General features: G+C 49.9%; 7 protein-coding genes across 7 annotated transcripts; 5 read left to right on the plus strand and 2 right to left on the minus strand.

The window, feature by feature from the left end:
• Positions 1 to 89: 89 nt before the first annotated feature.
• On the plus strand, positions 90 to 1616 carry N7511_006511 (flavin monoamine oxidase family protein; the record flags this gene model as incomplete). Its single annotated transcript, XM_057128888.1, has 2 exons — positions 90 to 997; positions 1052 to 1616. The coding sequence occupies 2 exons, from the start codon at positions 90 to 92 to the stop codon at positions 1614 to 1616; spliced, it is 1473 nt and encodes a 490-aa protein (XP_056983444.1).
• A 1005-nt stretch (positions 1617 to 2621) lies between these two features.
• Positions 2622 to 7531, plus strand: N7511_006512 (chromatin segregase YTA7; the record flags this gene model as incomplete). The annotated part of the gene is made up of 2 exons (XM_057128889.1): positions 2622 to 4596; positions 4650 to 7531. The coding sequence occupies 2 exons, from the start codon at positions 2622 to 2624 to the stop codon at positions 7529 to 7531; spliced, it is 4857 nt and encodes a 1618-aa protein (XP_056983445.1).
• An 833-nt stretch (positions 7532 to 8364) lies between these two features.
• On the plus strand, positions 8365 to 9373 carry N7511_006513 (Sec63 complex subunit SEC66; the record flags this gene model as incomplete). The annotated part of the gene is made up of 3 exons (XM_057128890.1): positions 8365 to 8470; positions 8587 to 8897; positions 8990 to 9373. The coding sequence occupies 3 exons, from the start codon at positions 8365 to 8367 to the stop codon at positions 9371 to 9373; spliced, it is 801 nt and encodes a 266-aa protein (XP_056983446.1).
• Positions 9374 to 9719: 346 nt separating this feature from the next.
• N7511_006514 (pentatricopeptide repeat protein) lies at positions 9720 to 12296 on the minus strand (the record flags this gene model as incomplete). The annotated part of the gene is made up of 1 exon (XM_057128891.1): positions 9720 to 12296. One exon carries the CDS (start codon positions 12294 to 12296, stop codon positions 9720 to 9722), a length of 2577 nt encoding a protein of 858 aa, XP_056983447.1.
• A 174-nt stretch (positions 12297 to 12470) lies between these two features.
• On the plus strand, positions 12471 to 14929 carry N7511_006515 (uncharacterized protein; the record flags this gene model as incomplete). Its single annotated transcript, XM_057128892.1, has 8 exons — positions 12471 to 12530; positions 12586 to 12795; positions 12853 to 12926; positions 12979 to 13213; positions 13264 to 13403; positions 13456 to 13729; positions 13784 to 13905; positions 13954 to 14929. 8 exons carry the CDS (start codon positions 12471 to 12473, stop codon positions 14927 to 14929), a joined length of 2091 nt encoding a protein of 696 aa, XP_056983448.1.
• A 143-nt stretch (positions 14930 to 15072) lies between these two features.
• Positions 15073 to 16275, minus strand: N7511_006516 (uncharacterized protein; the record flags this gene model as incomplete). Its single annotated transcript, XM_057128893.1, has 5 exons — positions 15073 to 15704; positions 15759 to 15895; positions 15948 to 16008; positions 16057 to 16176; positions 16233 to 16275. 5 exons carry the CDS (start codon positions 16273 to 16275, stop codon positions 15073 to 15075), a joined length of 993 nt encoding a protein of 330 aa, XP_056983449.1.
• A 154-nt stretch (positions 16276 to 16429) lies between these two features.
• Positions 16430 to 19210, plus strand: N7511_006517 (snoRNA-binding rRNA-processing protein NOP14; the record flags this gene model as incomplete). The annotated part of the gene is made up of 2 exons (XM_057128894.1): positions 16430 to 16717; positions 16772 to 19210. The coding sequence occupies 2 exons, from the start codon at positions 16430 to 16432 to the stop codon at positions 19208 to 19210; spliced, it is 2727 nt and encodes a 908-aa protein (XP_056983450.1).
• Between the last annotated feature and the right edge of the window lie 133 nt (positions 19211 to 19343).

The raw sequence follows: 19343 nt of genomic DNA on the forward strand, positions 1-19343 counted from the left end.
TGTTTATCTGACTCCATGATGTATATATATACCACAGGAGGATCCCCGAACTAGGGAGTATTCAAACACCCCGTCTTTGACTTTCTCCAATGTCTCCAGTTTCCAAGGAAGGATATCTTTGGACCCCTCATGGGTCCACAGAAGGCCTACCAACAGACGCTGTACTAAACAGCTCGTCCTCTATCCAAGAGACGTACGATGTCATCGTCATTGGCGCCGGATTTGCTGGGATCATTGCAGCACGCGACCTAAGCCAGCGATATAACTTGAGTGTGCTTCTCCTTGAGGCAAGAGATCGTATCGGGGGTCGCACATGGACTGCCAAAGTGCTCGGGGAAGACATTGAAATGGGAGGCACCTGGGTCCATTGGGGCCAACCTCATCTCTACAGTGAGCTTCATAGATATGGACTACACAAAAGTTTGAAGACATCGGCAGGTACAATCGCCCCAGAGAAGCAATTTTTCAAACCTGCTGGTGGTTCACCCGAGCAAGTTTCACTTGGTGAGACCGAAGAAGCTTTGACGCGGATTTCACAGGCTTTCTTCACTGTCGATGGCCATGATAGTCGTTCTCTTATGCCATATCCCCATGAGCCATTCAGGGAACCAGCTCTGTGGAGAAAGTATGACAACTGGTCAGTGAAGGACCGATTGGATCGTTTAGATGGATTTACTCAGCGTGAAAAGGATTTGTTCGAGTCGAACGCTAGCACATTTGGCAGTGCACCAGGTGAGAACATCGGATTTACTGAAGCATTGCGGTGGTACGCTCTAGGCGGACATAGCATGGCGAGAATATTCGAGTTGGCAGGAATATATAAGATTGGGAAGGGGGGTATGACTTCTTTCGCACGGGCAATTTTGCAAGACTATGGTGGGGATGTTTTGTTTCGAACTACCGTGAAAGAGATCAACAATTTCGCGTCCGGAGTGAAGATCTTGACTTCGCAAGGCGAGTGTTTGAGGGCAAAGGCAGTCATTTCGACCATCCCGCTGTGAGCCATTCCATACACCATTCCCCTTACTATCAATACTAATATATCTCGAAGCAACTGTCTAGGAGACATTAGATTCAATCCTCCCTTGTCTCCTCTTCGGCAATCAGCGATCGCCAAGGGCCATATCAACAAAGGTGCCAAGATCCATTTCAAACTGGAAGAAACAGAGCCAGGCTGGTTTGCAACTGCAAATAGCTCCGGCGATTCTTCTTACGTTTTCGCATTTTCAGACCACAATGGCACCCAGGCTTCTGGTCCATCAGGAACCTGGTGCATTGGGTTTGGATACAACGGCAAGTTGACCGACAGGAAAGATCACAAGCACATTGTCGACCAATTTCACAATGCCATTCATCCGACTGCCAACGTTGTAGCTTATGCAACTCATGACTGGATGAATGATCCATTTTCAAAGGGTGTCTGGGCTTGCTGGGGACCCAATCATGCTTCGCAGTATCTTCAGGAGCTCCAGAAACCTCATGGGCGGGTCATCTTCGCGAGCGCTGATTGGGCAGATGGATGGAGAGGATTTGTTGATGGAGCAATTGAACGAGGACAGCAAGCTGTCAAGGATGCAATCGGTGTCATTGACAACAATGGTCAATCCAGATTGTAACGTTAACTGGAATGCAATGAAGTAACTATAAGTAACTGTTCAAGTTCGGGGATCTGTTTTGATGTAAGCCACGCTGAGTCAGCCGTCACATGATATCAGGTCCAGCATTGCCCGTCCGGGGCAGAAAATGGCAGCGAACCAGAGGGAAAATACAAGGGCTCCCATCTGCTGTTCTTCATGTCCATTATTGCTCTCTGACATCTCCTCCCCATCACCGTGACCTGTCATCCCCGCATCCTCGTCATCCCCGATTTATGTTATTCCGGGGCTTGAAAATGGCCATTACAGTCGATCCAGCGCAGTTAGCCGCTAAATGGAGCATTATTAAAGCTCTATTCAGGGGCGCTCTATTCATGCGCTGAGGGCGACAATGGGCATTGAAGCAATTGAAGGGCGGCACGTGCACGTTCATTGGCCAAGGCTCGTCACGTGTGTGGGCGGGCTTGATGGGCGCCACAATAGTGGCTGGTGCATTCAGGCAGTCCCAATGAGCGCGAGTCCTTTCCGCCCTTCTTCTTTGAAGTCTTGAAAGCTCGTGTCTTCGTCGTCTACAACTTGCCGTGTTCCTTCACAATTTTTACTGGATTTTGGGCCTCTAACTCCGTGCCTGACTTCCAGGACATTTGTTTTCCCACGCGTTCCCGAGTCAGTGAGACCCTTCCACCTCCCCGAATGCGCTCCACCACCAAGCCGTCTCCGCTAACCTATTGATCAGCAATTGTCGGGAGGTTTGCTCAAGACCTGCTGCCTTGACAAGCAGATCCTTTCTCTTTCATCAGGGGATCCAGCTGTCGCTGGCGACAACTGTATTGTCTGTAAGTTGTTGTCCCTCCTGCCCGCATCGCGCATCGTCGAGGCTCTGTCCTCTTTTGTCTTTGTCTATTGCACCGGTGCCTGCTCTCTCAATCCGCGTTCTATGATCATCCTATGTTATTCTTTTTGAAATTAGCCGTTCTGACTCTGCCGCCTCAAAAAAAGTGATTCCCCTATCGTCAACACTGCGCCATGGCCCGTGGCGCAAAGCGCTCCCTCGAGGAGGTCGCCAACAAGTCCGACTCCGACGACGAGGACTACAGTGACCACGCCCAATACCCACGTTCGACCGGGCGAAAATCGAAACCAAGCCCCAAGAAAAAGTCGCGGCCTGTTGCAAAGAAGAGACGGCGCGACTCTGACGACGACGGTCTCACATCTGAAGAAGAGCTGTCCGAAGATCTCTCCTTCGATGAAGTTGAAGAGGATTCGGAGGAAGATGCTGATGTTGAACGCAATGCTCGCGGAACGGCGCGTCGCAGAACCACCCAAAGTCGTCGCCCACAATATGAAGAACCTGAATCAGAGGAAGCGGTCAACGATGACGAGGACGAAGATGATGCTGAAGTCGAAAATTCTCGATCCGCTCCACCAAATCATACAGTCCTCAAGTTGAAACTTCCAGCTCAGTATTTTGAGCACCATCGTGTGACCCGTGCTCGTGGTGCTTCAGAGGATATCTACGCTCTTACTACCTCTGGACGCCACATGGAAACCATTAAGCGAGGCATTCGCAGCCCAGATGATACCCCTACCCGTCGTCTGCTCAACAGAGGTGGCCGTGCAAATCGCACTGTTCTCGACGATGAGGATGAGGAAGCCGAAGAAGTCATTGAAGAAACCACCATTCAAGGATCACAATTGGATGTCGTGGAAAGCGACTTGCCTCAAACAGGCACTGAAAGCACTCACGAACCAATTGATCAGGAAATGGCCGATGAAGATGTCGTCCCTGAGTCAGAGAATGGCGACGGAAAGAACACACATTCCCACGACGAGGACGAAAGTCCTAAGCTCCGCCGACGAAGCAATGTTACCCGAGAGCCCATTGAGGAGGATGCGGAAGGGGACACACAGCCTAACGAGGAATCTCAACTACGCCGATCCAGCCGCAAGCAGCCATCTCGGAGCTCACAGCGCAAGGCGAAAGGAGAGGAAAGCGACTTTGAACCAGAAGAAGAAGCGTCGAATGACGAAGAAGAGGATTTGGATTCTGAAGCTGGTGCTTCGCCCAGCAAAGGAAGTCGAGGTCGTGAGGAGGCAGAGGATAGCTCTACCAGCCGACGCGCTGGTCTTCGCAGACGAATTCCCCAATCCCGTGCGCCGTCCGAGGAGGCCGAAGAACTAGCCGAAGAGCTCGAAGACCTTCGTGGTGGCCGCTACCGTCGCCGGGCCAAACAAGAAGTTGTGTACGAAAAGCCGCGTCGAAACCGCAAGAATGTTGATTACCGTTTGATTCGTCCTGAAATTCTTCTCCCTAACGAAGACTCCGATCCGGAAGTGGCTACCGGCTCCCCATCCCGCCGTGGAAAGGGGGCTGGAGGGTGGCAGCGCACTCTGTTCTCAACTTCGGGCCCATTTGGCGGCCAAGGTGCTTCGGCGCTTCTCGGGGCTCCTGGTAATCCCATTGCGGCTGGAGGAGTGGACAGCGACAGCAGTGATGATGAAGGCGGACAACAGCCCGGCCTTACTTCTGGTGGTGCTGCCCCAACAACACATGCCCAGACAGGAGAAACTGCTCAACACTTGTCTGGCACGCCTGCAAACTTGGGCAAAGTAACCAACAAACAAGCTTTGGTGGACGCAGACCCTCTAGGAGTCGATGTCAATGTCAACTTTGACAGTGTCGGTGGGCTACAAGGGCACATTGATCAGTTGAAAGAAATGGTTTCTTTGCCGTTGCTATATCCTGAAATCTTTCAGCGATTCAAAATCACACCTCCTCGCGGTGTCCTATTCCATGGCCCTCCCGGTACAGGAAAGACGCTCATGGCTCGAGCGCTTGCAAACAGCGTCAGCTCGGAAGGCAAGAAAGTCACATTCTACATGAGAAAGGGTGCGGATGCTCTGAGCAAATGGGTGGGTGAAGCTGAACGACAACTTCGACTTCTGTTCGATGAAGCTCGCAAGACCCAGCCTAGCATTATCTTTTTTGATGAAATTGATGGTAAGAATTCCCATTTCAATCTTCATTTCGCAACCACTGACGAGATATTCCAGGCCTGGCTCCCGTGAGATCGAGTAAGCAAGACCAGATCCATTCATCCATTGTCTCGACTCTCCTTGCATTGATGGACGGCATGGATGGCCGCGGTCAAGTGGTTGTGATTGGTGCTACCAATCGACCAGACTCAGTTGACCCTGCCCTTCGCCGCCCGGGCCGTTTCGATCGTGAGTTCTACTTCGCGCTGCCCAATTCTGAGGCTCGACGCGCAATTCTTGACATTCACACCAAAAACTGGGATCCTCCTTTGCCTGAGAGCATCAAAGATCAGCTTGCAGACATGACCAAGGGATACGGTGGTGCCGATTTGCGCGCGTTGTGCACTGAAGCTGCAATCAATGCCGTGCAAAGAAGGTACCCCCAGATTTACAAGTCCGACCAGAAGCTCATCATCGACCCTACATCAATTGAGGTGGCTCCGAAAGATTTCATGCTAGCGATAAAGAAACTAGTTCCTTCTTCGGAGCGTTCTACTTCATCTGGAGCAACTGCCCTCCCTCCTAGCATTGAGCCTCTGCTTCGTGATCCACTGGCCGACATCAGAAAGTTGCTGTCTGAGATATTACCTCAGCGAAAGAAGCTCACTGCCCTCGAGGAAGCACAATTTGAGGAGCCCCAAGATGGTGAAAGTTTCAGTCGAGAACTTCTTCTGCAAGAGTTTGATCGCTCCCGTGTGTTCCGGCCACGACTACTACTCCGTGGCTCCCACGGGATGGGTCAGCAATACTTGGCATCTGCACTCTTGCATGTTTTTGAAGGCCTGCATGTGCAAGCATTTGATCTTCCGACACTGCTAAGTGACTCTACTCGTTCCCCAGAGGCAACTATCATCCAGTTGTTCACAGAGGTCAAACGACACAAGCCAAGTGTGATTTACATTCCTAACATTCAGCTGTGGGTTCAAACCGTTGGTCCTGCTGTAATTTCTACATTTGTGGGACTTCTGCGATCAATTCCACCTTCTGATCCGGTGTTGCTGCTCGGTATTCTTGATTCAGCCGAGGATGATGTCGACGCTGCCCTTCTCAAGAATCTGTTCGGCTACTCCAAGAAGAATTTCTATGATTTGACTTCACCAAGCGGCGATGCACGCCGTGAATTCTTTGCAAAGATAATTGAATACGTTAAGACTCCTCCCAAAAATTTCCCCAACCCGGACAACCGCAAGCGCCGTCAGCTGGAGGAATTGGCAGTTGCGCCACCACCTCCCCCGAAACCTGAGGCGCAGCTCACCAAAGAAGAGATCAAAGCCCAGAAGAAGAAAGACAACAACACCTTGAACCTTCTGAAGCTTCGGATCCAGCCCATTATGGATCAGCTAAAGAGATACAAGCGGTTCAGATTCCCCTCGATTGAAGAATCAACTATTCGCTACTTGTGGGAAGAGGAAGATCCAGACCATATCACAAGTGACCTTCCACCCGACCAGCAGAACACATACCGGCCGTACGAAAAAGCATTTGATAAGCATGGTGTTTTGGGTCTTCGGGAAACTGCCACGGGCAAGTTCTTCTACAACTTGGACTTCGCAACCATCGAAAAGCGTCTTTCCAACGGATACTACAAGCGGCCTCTCGAGTTCGTGGCCGACATCAAGCGCATTGTAAAGGATACACGTCAAGCTGGCGATCAAGAGCGCATACTACGTGCCAACGAAATGCTGTCAAATGTCGAAGTTGACGTTAACACTATCCTCGTGGATCAGCCAGCGCTTGTAGCTGAATTGGATCAAGTGTATGCCCGTCAACAGGCTCGTGAGAAGGATGCTGCAGAGCGTGCCCGGCGAGCTGCCGAGGAGAGCCAAAATCCCCCTCGTCTTGAGCCTGACCACGATAAGCAAGACAACACTGAAGTCAGTCTATCGACCGGCGCCGGTGAGTTGCTCCCCACCAATGGTGATCATCGAAACCCATCGTCGCGTCCTGTGACGCCCAACCAACAGTCGGATCTCAGCTATGTCAACGGACATCGTCAAGGCGGTGGTTCAGACCTCAATGAGTTTGGCTCTCATGGCGCTGGCATAAGCAACGATACCCAACCAGATGTTGATGGCGATGTCTTCATGTCAAACTCCGAAGGTCACTCTGGAAGCAAGGATACCCAGGGGAGCTCGTTCGGGCCTTCTGCCCAGCCAAAGCCACCTTACTCTCACACTGCGCCGTCCCAACAGGTTCGCCGGGAATCGGGTCTCTCCAGCTTCTCTCAGCGGGGTCCCATGACCCCCATGGCTCCTGGATCCCAACCAAACGACTATACCAACGAAGCATCCACCACTCAAACAACTTCGGACAAGAAATCTTCCGAGTATCTTTCCAATCAGCAATACAACACGCAAAGCCCTAATGCCTCTAAATTCGAATACCCCGACCTCACCTCCTATCCCGACCGTGTGTCGCAAGAAGATCACCTGCCAGACACACAGCAAGGCGGCAGCAGCCAGCCCTCTCCTCAGCCTCGTGACGATTTCGATGGCAACGATACCCTGGCGAACAGTGGTTTCATTGGAAGCCAGTCCAAGCCTCAGCCCCCATTGTTCGATGCGCCCAGCATGCCGACAAACGATTCTGTAGCCAATCCTCTGCCCCGTCTCAGTGAAGAACCCCACGAGCCGTTGGTTCTTGATCTCGACGTCGTTGCAGACCTTCACAACTCTCTGACGCTCATGACAAGCGGCTTCTCGGTGGAGCAGCTTGAGCAGGTCAACACGAACCTGATGGACACTGTATGGCACATGCGTGCCGAGTGGAACCGCAACAACGTGGCCAAGGGCCTCTCTAAGCGGTTCAATGATGTTCTGGAAGACATGCAAGAAATGCAGGAGATCAAATCCCCCAGCCAGAAGACCAGGAATCACTTCCAGGGAGTGAGCTTCCAGTAATGGCCATATGACGATCGTTCAATCTTGTCTTTTTTATTCTTATGTTCCCTTCTGTCAATATGTTGACTCAACTCATACTCTTCTTCCTCTTTTCTTTGTGGCTGGATGGACGGGGAGCAATGCGCGTGTACTACCCAATGTTGTGTTTTTGTCTTTTTTTTCTAGGTTCTCCAAGCGGGTGATTTAGGGAAATGTATGTAAATTATGGAACTCATGTCCAAAAATTGCTTCTCTCGTGAAATTGTAGACCAGAGTATTCTGAATGTTCCATGTCGCTCTTAAATTAATAGTAAATCAGTTCCACAGGTACTCTCAAAGTTCCACGTCAAACATTCTAGATGAGTAACTCAAGGTACTTGGAACTAAGTGAAAATGGGAGAAGGGGCCAGGTAGCCTGCAAGTAATACAGGAAATGTAATATTTGATTCGAGGCTATATAGAACTCATCCAGTGACGTTGTTTCAGGCACTATGTAAACTCTTTGCCTGTTGTACTTGGAAATCAACTGACAGGAACCTTGATGCATCTACAAGTTGAGCTAGCTTAAAATAATATCTTAAGCTACAAGAATAACTAAAAGCAAAAGGCAGGAAAAGAAAGAGGAGCATAAAGAAAGCGTTGAAGTATAAAAAAGATTGTAGATCTGCACATGTGACCTGACCCACTAAACACCCTGGCCTTTCAAGCTTGTTAACCACACAACTCTCTCGCGCCCTTATTAGACTCCATTCTTGTTCAGCCATGAGAGTTTGATTTATTGAGTTACACTCCTACTTAACCAGCTCCTCGGACTCTATATTCATCACACAAACCACCCCTACCACAACGCCACAATGTTCGACATAGACTGGCTCAGTCTAGCCGTCCCCCTCGTCTACCTGGGTATTCTACTGGGATCGCTAGCAACATTCTCTTCGCTTTACCGCAAGCGCAAGGCCCGTACGTGAATCATGTTCCTGTCACAAACACGTGAATCCGCATTACAACATCACTTCTCGCCCCAACGTGTTCAATTGTCTTCAGAACGCATAGACTAATACCGCACCTGAACACAGACAAGGCTGCTACTTTAGAACCATGGTTCCCCGCTCACCTCCAGCGCGACATTTACTTCTCCCTCCTCCACCTCGAGCCCTCGGCATCCTCCACAAAAGAGAAGAAGGCCCCCACCATCCCCGATTCCGTCCTGAAGGCTTCTCTCCTTCGTCGCGCTTCTGAAGATATCCGTCGCATTATGGCGCTCCGCAGCCAGAAGCAGGCGCTTGCTATGCTTCTCCAACGTGGAAGTGTTGGCGATGATCTCTGGCAGCGATTCCAGCGCGCGGAGAAGGAGATGGAAGATGAGGTTAAGGATGTTGTTTCAGAGGTATGCTTGTATTATTCCTCTCTTGATATTTCGCCGCTTTATCCAAAGGGGACGTCACATAAGCAATGTGCATAGCTAACATGATGAAATAGGCCAACGCATACGCTCCTGGCTGGGGTCAGACTATCTTCCAGTCTGCTAACGAGATGATGAATAATGATATCTACCGCAAGCGCATGGAAGAGCAACAGAGCAAGACCGAGGAGGAACGCCAATGGTGGGCCAAGAAGAAGACTAGCATCCAGGAAAGCTTCATGAAGGAGTTGGACGACAGCCCTTCTGAGCCTGCTACCCCCGCTAAAACCCCGGCAAAGCCCCTTGAAAATGCACCGGCATCCCCTGCCCCTGCTGCCTCTGTTCAAGGCAGTGATGACGATGCGGTGCTTGTTGAGGCTGATCCTTCGACAAACACCCCTGCTTCTCCTGCCTCACCAGCAGGCGGGGGAAAGAAGAAGAAGAACAAGGGCAAGAAATAGAGATTTGGCCTTTTTGCTGTTCGGTGCTATTTGTACTTTTTATTAGTGTTCAAAATACACATCCATTGATTGGTGTTTTTGGGCTAAGGGATTTTTGCATTACGAGGAATTGCATTTTGTACCTGGTTTTTTTTTCAATTGACTATGTCTGGTTGTATATCACCATCGAAGAGCAGTAGAGAAGGTATTGTACATTGATCAGAGTTGTCTGTTCAGATATGAAGAGTATTATACATGGCCCTTCCATTGGCCTAAATTGGACTAACGCCACTCATGCTTTCTCAATGCCAAACAGTGGTCCCGTACCGTAATAACAAAAAAATCAACACCCGGGAGTCATGCCATGCTAGAGCAACTTGCTATCATCGACACCTAAGGGCAAACCCAATTCGGTTTGCGCAGCGTTCATCTCCCTTGCCGCTTTCGCAAGTCTTTCTTCAACTTGCAATGGGGCCAGGTTATCCTTTCGACTCAACACGATGCGAAGTAGACTAGCGATGACTTCAATCTGGTGCTGTTCTTTCTCGTGTGGATCCAGCTCATCCAGACTCAAGCCTTGTACTCGTAAAGCCTCAGCCTGGCGCTCACCTAGCAGTTCCAACAGGCGAGTGACCTGGCTGATATTCTCTTTGCTTCGTGGGGTGGAAGACATGCGGCGGAGACGTCGTTTCGGTGTGTCGACCGGGACAGCCGCCATCCGGGCGATTTGCAGAACAATCATGCGTGCCGTAGTTTCGTCTGGCGTGAATCCGAAGATAGACCGCATTGAGTGGAGGGCGACAAGTGTGCCAGGGACATCTTTGGAGAGACAGAAACATCGCACAATTTGATCATACAAAGCCTTAGGCATCTGGGTCTGGGCAAATTTCTGGGCGTGAGGAGACAATTGCGAGTACCAAGACATCATATTGGCATATAGTTGTCGTGCTGATGGGAAGTCTTTGTCAAAGGCAGTCCGTCCGCGATCGTACTGAAGCTTAGCACAATCCCAAAGGCAAGCATATGTCTCTAGATCTGGCCGAATGGCGGCTGACATGGTTTGGAACTTGGACCAGAGAGACTTGACATCTTGCTTGCGGAGCTCTGCGTACAGGAGATGATTCATGAAATAGGAATTTGGTCTGATGTGTGCATCGCCAAGACACTTGACCAGATATTTGACCATGTCATCATCACCGCGGCGAGTGTAATGTAAAAGGAGAATGGAGAATGTCTCGATACTGGCAGGTGGGATTGCTCTCTGCATGAATCGAGGAAGGCGGGTGTCCTCTACTTGTTCAAGCTTGACCTGAAGCTGTGGAGAATTGTACTCTGGCTGGAAACGTTCCCATACCGTGTTGATACGTGTTTGGATCATGGACCAGGCGAGTCGCTCTGCCTTATTGCGTGCGCTTTGGTTTCCTTCGCGGAGCCAGCCCGCAATAAGTCCGTTCAAATGTTTGCTGTCAGGTTTGACGCCTCGCTCATACATGAGTTCAATGACAAGGGCAGCAGAATCAACATCGCCCATACCAATAAGCTTCTTCATCCAACTGGCATAGAAGAACCTGTTTTGGAAGCGGCGAGGCAGTACCTTGAGTACAGACAACGATACTTTGTTCACATCGTTCTCATTGATGCTTGATGCATGGAGATTACCTGCTAGACCAAGAGCAGATTTGTATAATGCGGTTGAATCATTGCTTGGGTCTTGCCCGGTGACCATCATATCCTTGAAGATTGCAACCGCTGTATCCAATCGACCGGCCGTGAGAAGACCAATGCTGACTTGGTCATAGTCGTCCATAGTCATCTCTGTTCCCAAGAATGTCTTGAGCTGTAGATAAAGCGCCCAGGCTTTCACTTCCGCTTCTTTTCCAGGGAGTCTGCCCCATGCTATAATAATTGGGATAAGCACACGCGGCTGGCGGTTTCGATCATTTGCCAAAAAGGCCAACGCGATATCCTGGGCTCGTTGTGGATTGCTCTCCGCAGCGAATAGTCGCACTCCAAGTTTCCAGTATTCCTCCAGGTCCTCTTTCTCCTGGGAAAGCTCTTTTTGGTATGCTTCCCATTGTTCTAATGCAAGGTTTGTGGCGCCGTCTTCATGTAAAGACGTGATATAAGACAAAATTTGAGGAGTTGTGAGAGGCTGGCCGAGAGATGTAGCGTCCTGAACCAAAACTCGCAAATGTGTTGAACGTGTGGTTTGTTCAATCTCTCCGGTAGCTTGCGAGTTCCATACAGCTTCCATTGCATCCGTGGGCATGATGGTCAAAAAGTGCGGAATCACTTGCTTGCATCTTCGATACCACTTCCACAATTCTTGTCGAGCCCGCTCGTCTGCCATGTTTCCTTGGAATTGTCGTAGAGAATTGTTGAACTTGACAGCGTATGGGTGAGTGTCTGCCCCGGCACGCTTTGCAGCAACAGATCTTCTAGCTGCCAGGCTACGCCGTCGCGTAGCTCCGTCCTCCCAGTTCTCTTGTTCCATTGCGAGGCCCTCAAATTCTTGCCGCACCATGTCGTCAAGCTCCTGATCGAAAACCTGCTCTAGGCCAGGCTGGTTGGCTTCCTCGGGGTGTTCCTCGTCATACTTTCGTAGAGCTTCCAATGCGGTTTTTCTTTCCGCGTCCGGCAAACTGGTGATGAACTCGCTGTTGGGGCCAAAAGGCCCTTCTTCCAAAACTTTTAGCTCATCCTGAAGCTTCACAAGCTCCTGTTCGACTTGGTCTCGATTCCCAAATTCTTCGGCTTCGGGATTTACTTTTCGTCGTGTTTTGCTTCGAAATGATTCCTGTTCGTAAAAAGTGACTTTGTCGTTTGGTCCGCCATAATTCAGATGCCGCGAAGCTGCGGCGGAGAAGGCCCGGCGTGGAGCGCACGATGGGCTGCGAGCCACATGCTGACACCATCGGGCTCCTTGAATGGCCTGGCGCAGCATGAGTACGGCAGTCAATCGGTCATCGGAGATATGAAGACAAGAGAAGTGGGCGGAGTGAAGATGTTCGAACTCGGAAGAGATGCAATTATCGCCTGATTTGGTTTAGCGTCTGTCGCGCTTCCGCCTTGCAAGTCATCCCCAGTTGCGACAACTTTCTTTCTGTGCTGTGTCAACATGGATCCAGATGGGTTTAACGATGCCCTAGGCTTGTCGGATGACAAGTCTCAGAATCTAGTGAGTTCCTGAATCTGCCATTGCTTTGGGAGGTTGCGGCGCTAACAAAACACAGGCAGCCTACATCTACCAACCCCCAAAACACGGGAAAGCAGGCGAGCGGCCCTCAAAGCGCCGAAAAGTTTCAGTGTCCGGCATTGAACAAGGACAGACAGACAGACAACGGTTTCTGCCCCTTTTGAACGGCAACGAGAACGCCCAATCCGTCCAATTGCGATACCATTGCTATCAACAGCTATGGTCAGAACAGGAACACAAGATCCAGGTCGGTTAGATGAGTTGATACGAAACTGGGTTGACCAAGTGCTCACATGGACTTCAGGCTATTCTTGAAGATGTTGATGCCGGCGTTTTGACCGAAGTTTCGTCCTTTGTCAGAGAGAACTCATCACAAACGTATGCCCTTAATCCGACAGGAAACAAGAATTAACTCTAATTTGGGCTTCAGATGCAATGGCTGCATTCCAACAGCTCTTGTAACAGTCGGTTCCAATGTCTCCTCGCTCAGCAGATTACTATCACGACTCAACGAGCAGTTGATATCGAACGAAGAAGGCAGTGTGGTTGTGTTGGAATCAGGGGATGCTCCCAATCTGAAAACATCCTTGAAGAACATCATCCGAGCCACTGTCACGAATACCGATGGCAATGACGGTTACCAGAGGTTCCTCACAGATCGTGCTGTATGTTCATGCGCCATGAAATCTTCATTCTTGTTTTAACCCCCCTCTAGGGACCTCGCCTTCTTGGTTACGATCTGGACCTTCTTCACGACTATGTGCAGAGAAAAGGAACTAAAAAGCTGGTACTAGCTTTTCGTGACAGCGAAGCTTTTGATACAGGCCTATTGACAGATCTCCTGTCTTTATTGAAGTGCGACAAACCTTGTTCTGCCTCATTTGAACATCCACTAACTGCTCAATAGATCATGGATTGATCGCATACCATTCACTATTCTTCTGGGCATCTCTACATCCGTAGAGCTATTTGAAGGTCGGTTGCCTCGCTCGTGTGTTGCTCTTCTTCAAGGAAAACATTTCGAAGTGCAAGATGCTGGCAATTGTGTCGACCGCATTTATGAGTCTCTTCAGACTGGCTCCAACACCCAACTCTGGCTGGGACGTAACATCACGAGTACGCTGTTTGAAAATACCAGCGACTATTTCCAAAGCCCAGAAGCATTTAGTCGCATGGTCAAGGTAAGCAAGCAGACCTCTCAATTCTTTGGAACGATATTCTAACATCTACTACAGTATGCGTACATGTCTCATTTTTTCGCGAACCCCCTGGCAGTACTATTTGCCAAGCCAGATCCAACTGTTCTTTCTGCAGAGAAGCTTTGTGAAGTGATCAGAAATCTGCCATCCTTCAGAATGTGAGCAATTCCAATGGACCATTCCTCCATGATCTAACATAGCCATAGGTTCTGCGAGGACTTGGTTGAAGAAGGCTCCATCAAGCAAGTCCGAGACATGCTAGAAAACGACGATTTTCTCCTGCAAGAAACAATCAGTTGCCTTCATGTTGGACAGCAAAGAATGCGAGGCATCTTCCAGGCAATCCTTGCTGTGCATGCCTGTCTTCAATACACACAAAATACAAAAAAGGCTACAGTGCCTGACCTTTCCGTCCGCGCTTTCTCTGGCGAGTTAGCTGATTCCACTCTTGTGGACGAAATGATAGCTACAACGAAGGCGCTGGATTCTAGTAAAATGAATGAGCTTATTGGTCGGCTGCAAGATGTCATGTCCAACGAGCAGCTGGGGGCGATTCAAACAAACCTCCAGACTTTGTTGGAAACTTGTCCAGAATCTGGGTCGTTACGCAGTGGATATAACATCAATTCTACTGTCACAACTACCACGGTGGTTCAATCACGGATCCAGCTCAACAAAGGCAAAGCTGAGCTATCCGAACAAGACGTTGAGTACACCGAAATCATCGACCAGTTGCTTGTCTTCTTACAAGAATATCTTGCGGATACTCTCATCAGACCACAAGATATGTTCCTTCATGAAGCTTTCGTGTTTGATCTACGGAATCCCTTGAAAGAGACATTCGCGCCTCGTCCACGCTTTGCAATTGAACGCGCCTTAGCTACCCCGTTCGATTACTTACATTCGTCTTTGGATGCTACTACGACAAACATCTCGGCGAAGCAACCTGCCGCAGCGATCTTGTATCAGTTGTATCTTGAATCAGGTGCACTGGTGAACGTCCATGATCTTTGGCGGGCTTTCAGTGGTGTTTTTGAGAATGAAGAGGGTGACAGCTGTGATGATCGTGTGGTGATGTCTCTGTTTTATAGCGCTCTCTCGGAACTCAAGATGTTTGGTGTGATCAAGAACAGCCGCAAGAAGGCTGACCATTTGGCCAAATCAGCATGGATGGGACTATAGATTCTACAATGAATTCAATCTCAAGCCGCATCATGTTGTATCATAAGTCTGGTAAAGGGGGTATCATGGACATAAAGTACAGTAACTAAGAAGCTGGTCGTGGTGCTCGGTTCTCCGGTATTCGATAGACAGGATGACTGAGTTCATTCGATCGGTCGCTGAATGATATCGTCATTCCCAAGAGGCCGTCCGCCATCACTCAGCACCATGGCCTCTCTTCTTCGCCGCCGTAGTGCTTGCTCTCTTGGGGTACCTTCTTGAAGCCTACGCAAAGATCGTCCGAATGTGCCCCCAGTCTGATCCGCATCTACCATCCAGATGTCACTGTCTGCATCCTCGTCGTCATCATCCTGGTCATTTTCTTCTATCATGCTACCCATCAATCCATACTTCCGGAGCTGCTTGATCCCGTCTGGATGCGAGGAAAGAGTGCTAAAGATCGAGCTCATGATTGTATCATCTGACCACCATGTTTTCATGAGAATAACAACATCCCGTCGGCGAGAAGGGTCGGTTTGCGCACATGGGAAAGGATAATTGCAGAGCCATCGGCTGATTATCCCAGCTTCCAAAGCTTCTGGTACATTCTCTGGCAACAGTATATTCATGATAGATAGAGCCTTTTTCTCTCCCATGGGTCTTGTCTTCGGCAGGATAGGAGAGTTGGTCAATGATGTTCTTTCCATGTGTTCTGAGAGGAAATTGCACAAGCAATTAACGAGGGCGGTATAGGTTGGAAGGTCGCCGAGCCGACTGCAAATCGAAGTTCTGGAAACTGTATAAATAAGTACTGGGGTTTTTAAAATAAGGGACGGTGTTGATGGCATACGAGCTCGGTTGGAAACCAAAAAGTTCAATGCATTCAAAGCTCGGCCTTGAGTGATTTTGTGTTTCGATGCCAGCTGTTCCAGTAGAAGATCGCGGGTGTCACCCTTGGTAGATCGTTCGGATATAATGCGCAAAGCACTGCAAGTGGTAAGTAGAGGTACTTGATTTCAGGATTGTAGTGTCATCATACGCAGCTCGGAGGTCATGACTTGTGCTTTGAGATAGCTTCAAGAGGGTGTCTAATTTGAGGGCTGCATTTTGTTAGAAGGATGATATACATATCTAGTATCATTCCTCACCTTCTTCAGTTCCTTCGCTTATGATCTTGTCGTCTTTCTCGACCTGTTTGAGTTCTGTCAGATCAACGACTTGACGCAGGTCTGTGGCGATGCCGCGGACGGCAAAGAACAATGAAACGCCTGGGTGGGTTAGCTGTATGATCCACAAAGCCATGCTCGAATCAGTTCAGTCTTACCTAGGCAAAGCCACAGTACACCATCTCCAGAAAAGGGAGCCATGACGATTGATTGTGGGCGTTGGAGATGCGGAGAACGGCCGCGGCAGAATTTCCCGATCGGCGAGGCCGCGGAGGCGGTGAACCTGATTTTTTTGAGGAGGATCAAGACCAGGAAAAAAATGCCGACTCTTCAATTTTGAGTACACCCATACATAATGCCGCCCTCTCAGCTAAAGCAGCTGAAGGCCTCCCTTCGTGATAACGGAGTTCTTGGTCCTCAAAAATCCAAGAAGGAAAAGCGCCAAAATGCGAAGACCGGTGTTGGTGCGAAGAATCGCAACCAGCGCGAAGTCGCCCTACAGGCTATTCGAGACCGGTTCAACCCCTTTGAAATCAAGGCGCCAAACAAATCGAACAAATTCGATGTCACCACGAGAGATGGCAATTCAACCGCTGGAGCAGGCGCTCGTCCCGGTGTTACGAAGTCACTTGGTGAAGAGAGAGTAAGTTTGTCTGCTTCCGCAGATAGAGAAGTTTTGGCTGACCTTTTTTGAAAGCGCCGTGCCACCCTTTTGAAGGAGATGAACACCCGAAACAAGATCGGTGGACTTGTTGATCGCCGTTTCGGTGAAAATGATCCTACCATGACACCCGAGGAACGAGCCGCCGAAAGATTCGCCAGAGAAAGCCAGAGAAAGATGCGCAAGGAGTCAATGTTCAACCTTGAGGACGATGAGGAAGAAATGCAGCTTACTCACATGGGTCAATCATTGACCTTCGACGGGCCGATTCAAGACGACTTCGATGCGGAAAACATGGAGGGCGCGGAATCTGACGACGAAAATATGCGTAAAAGGAAGCGTTTCCCCGAAGGGGATGAAGCAGGTGATGGCGAAGAACGGGAAGACTTTATCGACTACGAAGATGGAGAGCAGCCTGGACGCAAGAAGACCAAGGCTGAGGTTATGAAGGAAGTCATTGCCAAATCGAAGTTCTACAAGGCAGAGCGACAACAACTCAAGGACGATGATGAGGATCTTCGTGAAGAGTTGGACAAGGAACTTCCTGACCTTTTCGATGCCTTGCGAGGCTTCAAGGCTCCTCCCAAGCCTGCAGCACCTAAGCAAGATTTCTCGGATATCAACCCTGAACGAGCTGCTATGCTGGAGAAGGACGATGGCAAACTAGCCGAGAAAGAATACGACCAGCGACTTCGACAATTGACCTTCGATACGCGCTCAAAGCCCACGGACCGTACGAAGACCGAAGAGGAGAAGGTAGAGGAAGAGGCTGAACGCCTCAAGAAGCTCGAGAACGATCGTCTTCGAAGAATGCGCGGCGAACAGCTTACCGATGACGAAGAGGAGGAGCAAGCTCACGACTTCGACGAAGAAATGCCCGATGATGACGAGTCAGAAATTGATGATGCCATGCACTTTGGTCTTCCAGTCAACTCCGGTCAACGTCCGGAACTTGCCGTTGAAGATGAAGATGACTTTGTCATTGATGACGATCTGGTTGAGACGAGATCAAACGCCAGTCTTGAATTTGACGAGAGTGATATTGAAGAAGAAGAGCTGTCGGAAGACGAGTCTGAAGGTACCGATGGAGAGGACGAACTCATTAATGGCATTGACCTACCATCAGATGAAGTTGCTGCCGCATCGACCGCTGTTGAGGTCAACGAGACTGCTAACGGAAAGCTCGCATTCACCTACCCTTGCCCTAAGGACCACGAAAAGTTCTTGAGCATTATCAAGAACGTTCCTGTGGAGGATGTTCCTACAGTTGTTCAGCGTATTCGAGCCCTGCACCACTCTCGACTTCACCCTGACAACAAGGCAAAGCTCGCTCGCTTTGCTGAAGTCCTTGTTGAGCATGTCTCTTACATGGCGAACCAAGATGAGCAGCCTCAATTTGCCATTATTGAGAACATTCTCCGTCACATTCATTCTTTGGCCAAGACCCATCCTCTTAATGTCGCTCTCGCATTCCGGGCACGTCTTCGTGAGATTTCCAAGGAACGTCCTCTCGACCTTCTTCCTGGCGACCTTATCATTCTGACCGGTATCTCAACTGTTTTCCCTACATCTGATCACTTCCACATTGTGTCCACGCCAGCTCACTTGTGCTTGGCGCGGTACCTGGGCCAGTGCTCTACTACATCCCTCGCGGATCTTGCGAAGGGCGCATACGCCGCAAGCCTCTGCCTCCAATACCAGACTATCTCCAAGAGATACATGCCTGAGTTTATCAACTACACTCTGAATGCCCTTTGCAACCTCGTTCCCACGGAATCTACTCCCACCTTTGGCGCTTTCCCCTACAGAGAGTCACAGGAATCCGTTCAGCTCACGCCTTCCAAGAAGCTCGCCCCGCGTAAGCTGCAGTTCCGCGATGTGACCTCTTCTCCCTCCGACTCCCAGTCAGAGGAAGTGCTCAAGATCTCTCTCATCACCACATTTGTGTCTCTCCTCGAAACTGCCTCCGGCATCTGGTCCGAGAAATCCGCTTTCACGGAGATTTTCACACCAGCCCGTGCTGTCTTGAACCACCTCCGCAAATCCCTCAAGGGGAAGATCTCCACCGCAGCTTGGACACCCATCGCAAAAAGTGTCGGAACAGTCGACACTCATCTCAAGCAAGCTCACCTCGCCCGTCGCCCACTCTTCCTGCATGACCACAAGCCCCTGGCCATCAAGACCGCGATCCCCAAGTTCGAAGAGAACTTTAACCCAGACAAGCACTACGATCCGGATCGCGAGCGTGCCGAGTCCAACCGTCTCAAGAAGGAGTTCAAGCGCGAGAAGAAGGGTGCTATGCGCGAGCTCCGCAAGGATGCCAGCTTCGTTGCCCGCGAGAAGCTGCGCGAGAAGAAGGAGCGCGATGCAGAGTACGAGAAGAAGTACAAGCGTCTTGTTGCCGAGATCAACAGCCAGGAGGGTCGTGCTGCGAACGAGTACGAGCGCGAGAGGAATGGTCGTGGCAAGCGGTAATCTTGCATTTGCATTTCGTTTTTCTGCGCTTTCTTTCTTTCTTCTATCTTATATTGTACGTCCTGTTGGGCTGGTATATACACATTGTTCATCTGGCGCAAGGCTGGGAATAAAAGTCATGTTCATTGGATAT

This window comes from Penicillium nucicola, assembly GCF_028828085.1.
Source record: "Penicillium nucicola strain IBT 29836 chromosome Unknown utg000006l, whole genome shotgun sequence".
NCBI lineage: Eukaryota > Fungi > Ascomycota > Eurotiomycetes > Eurotiales > Aspergillaceae > Penicillium > Penicillium nucicola.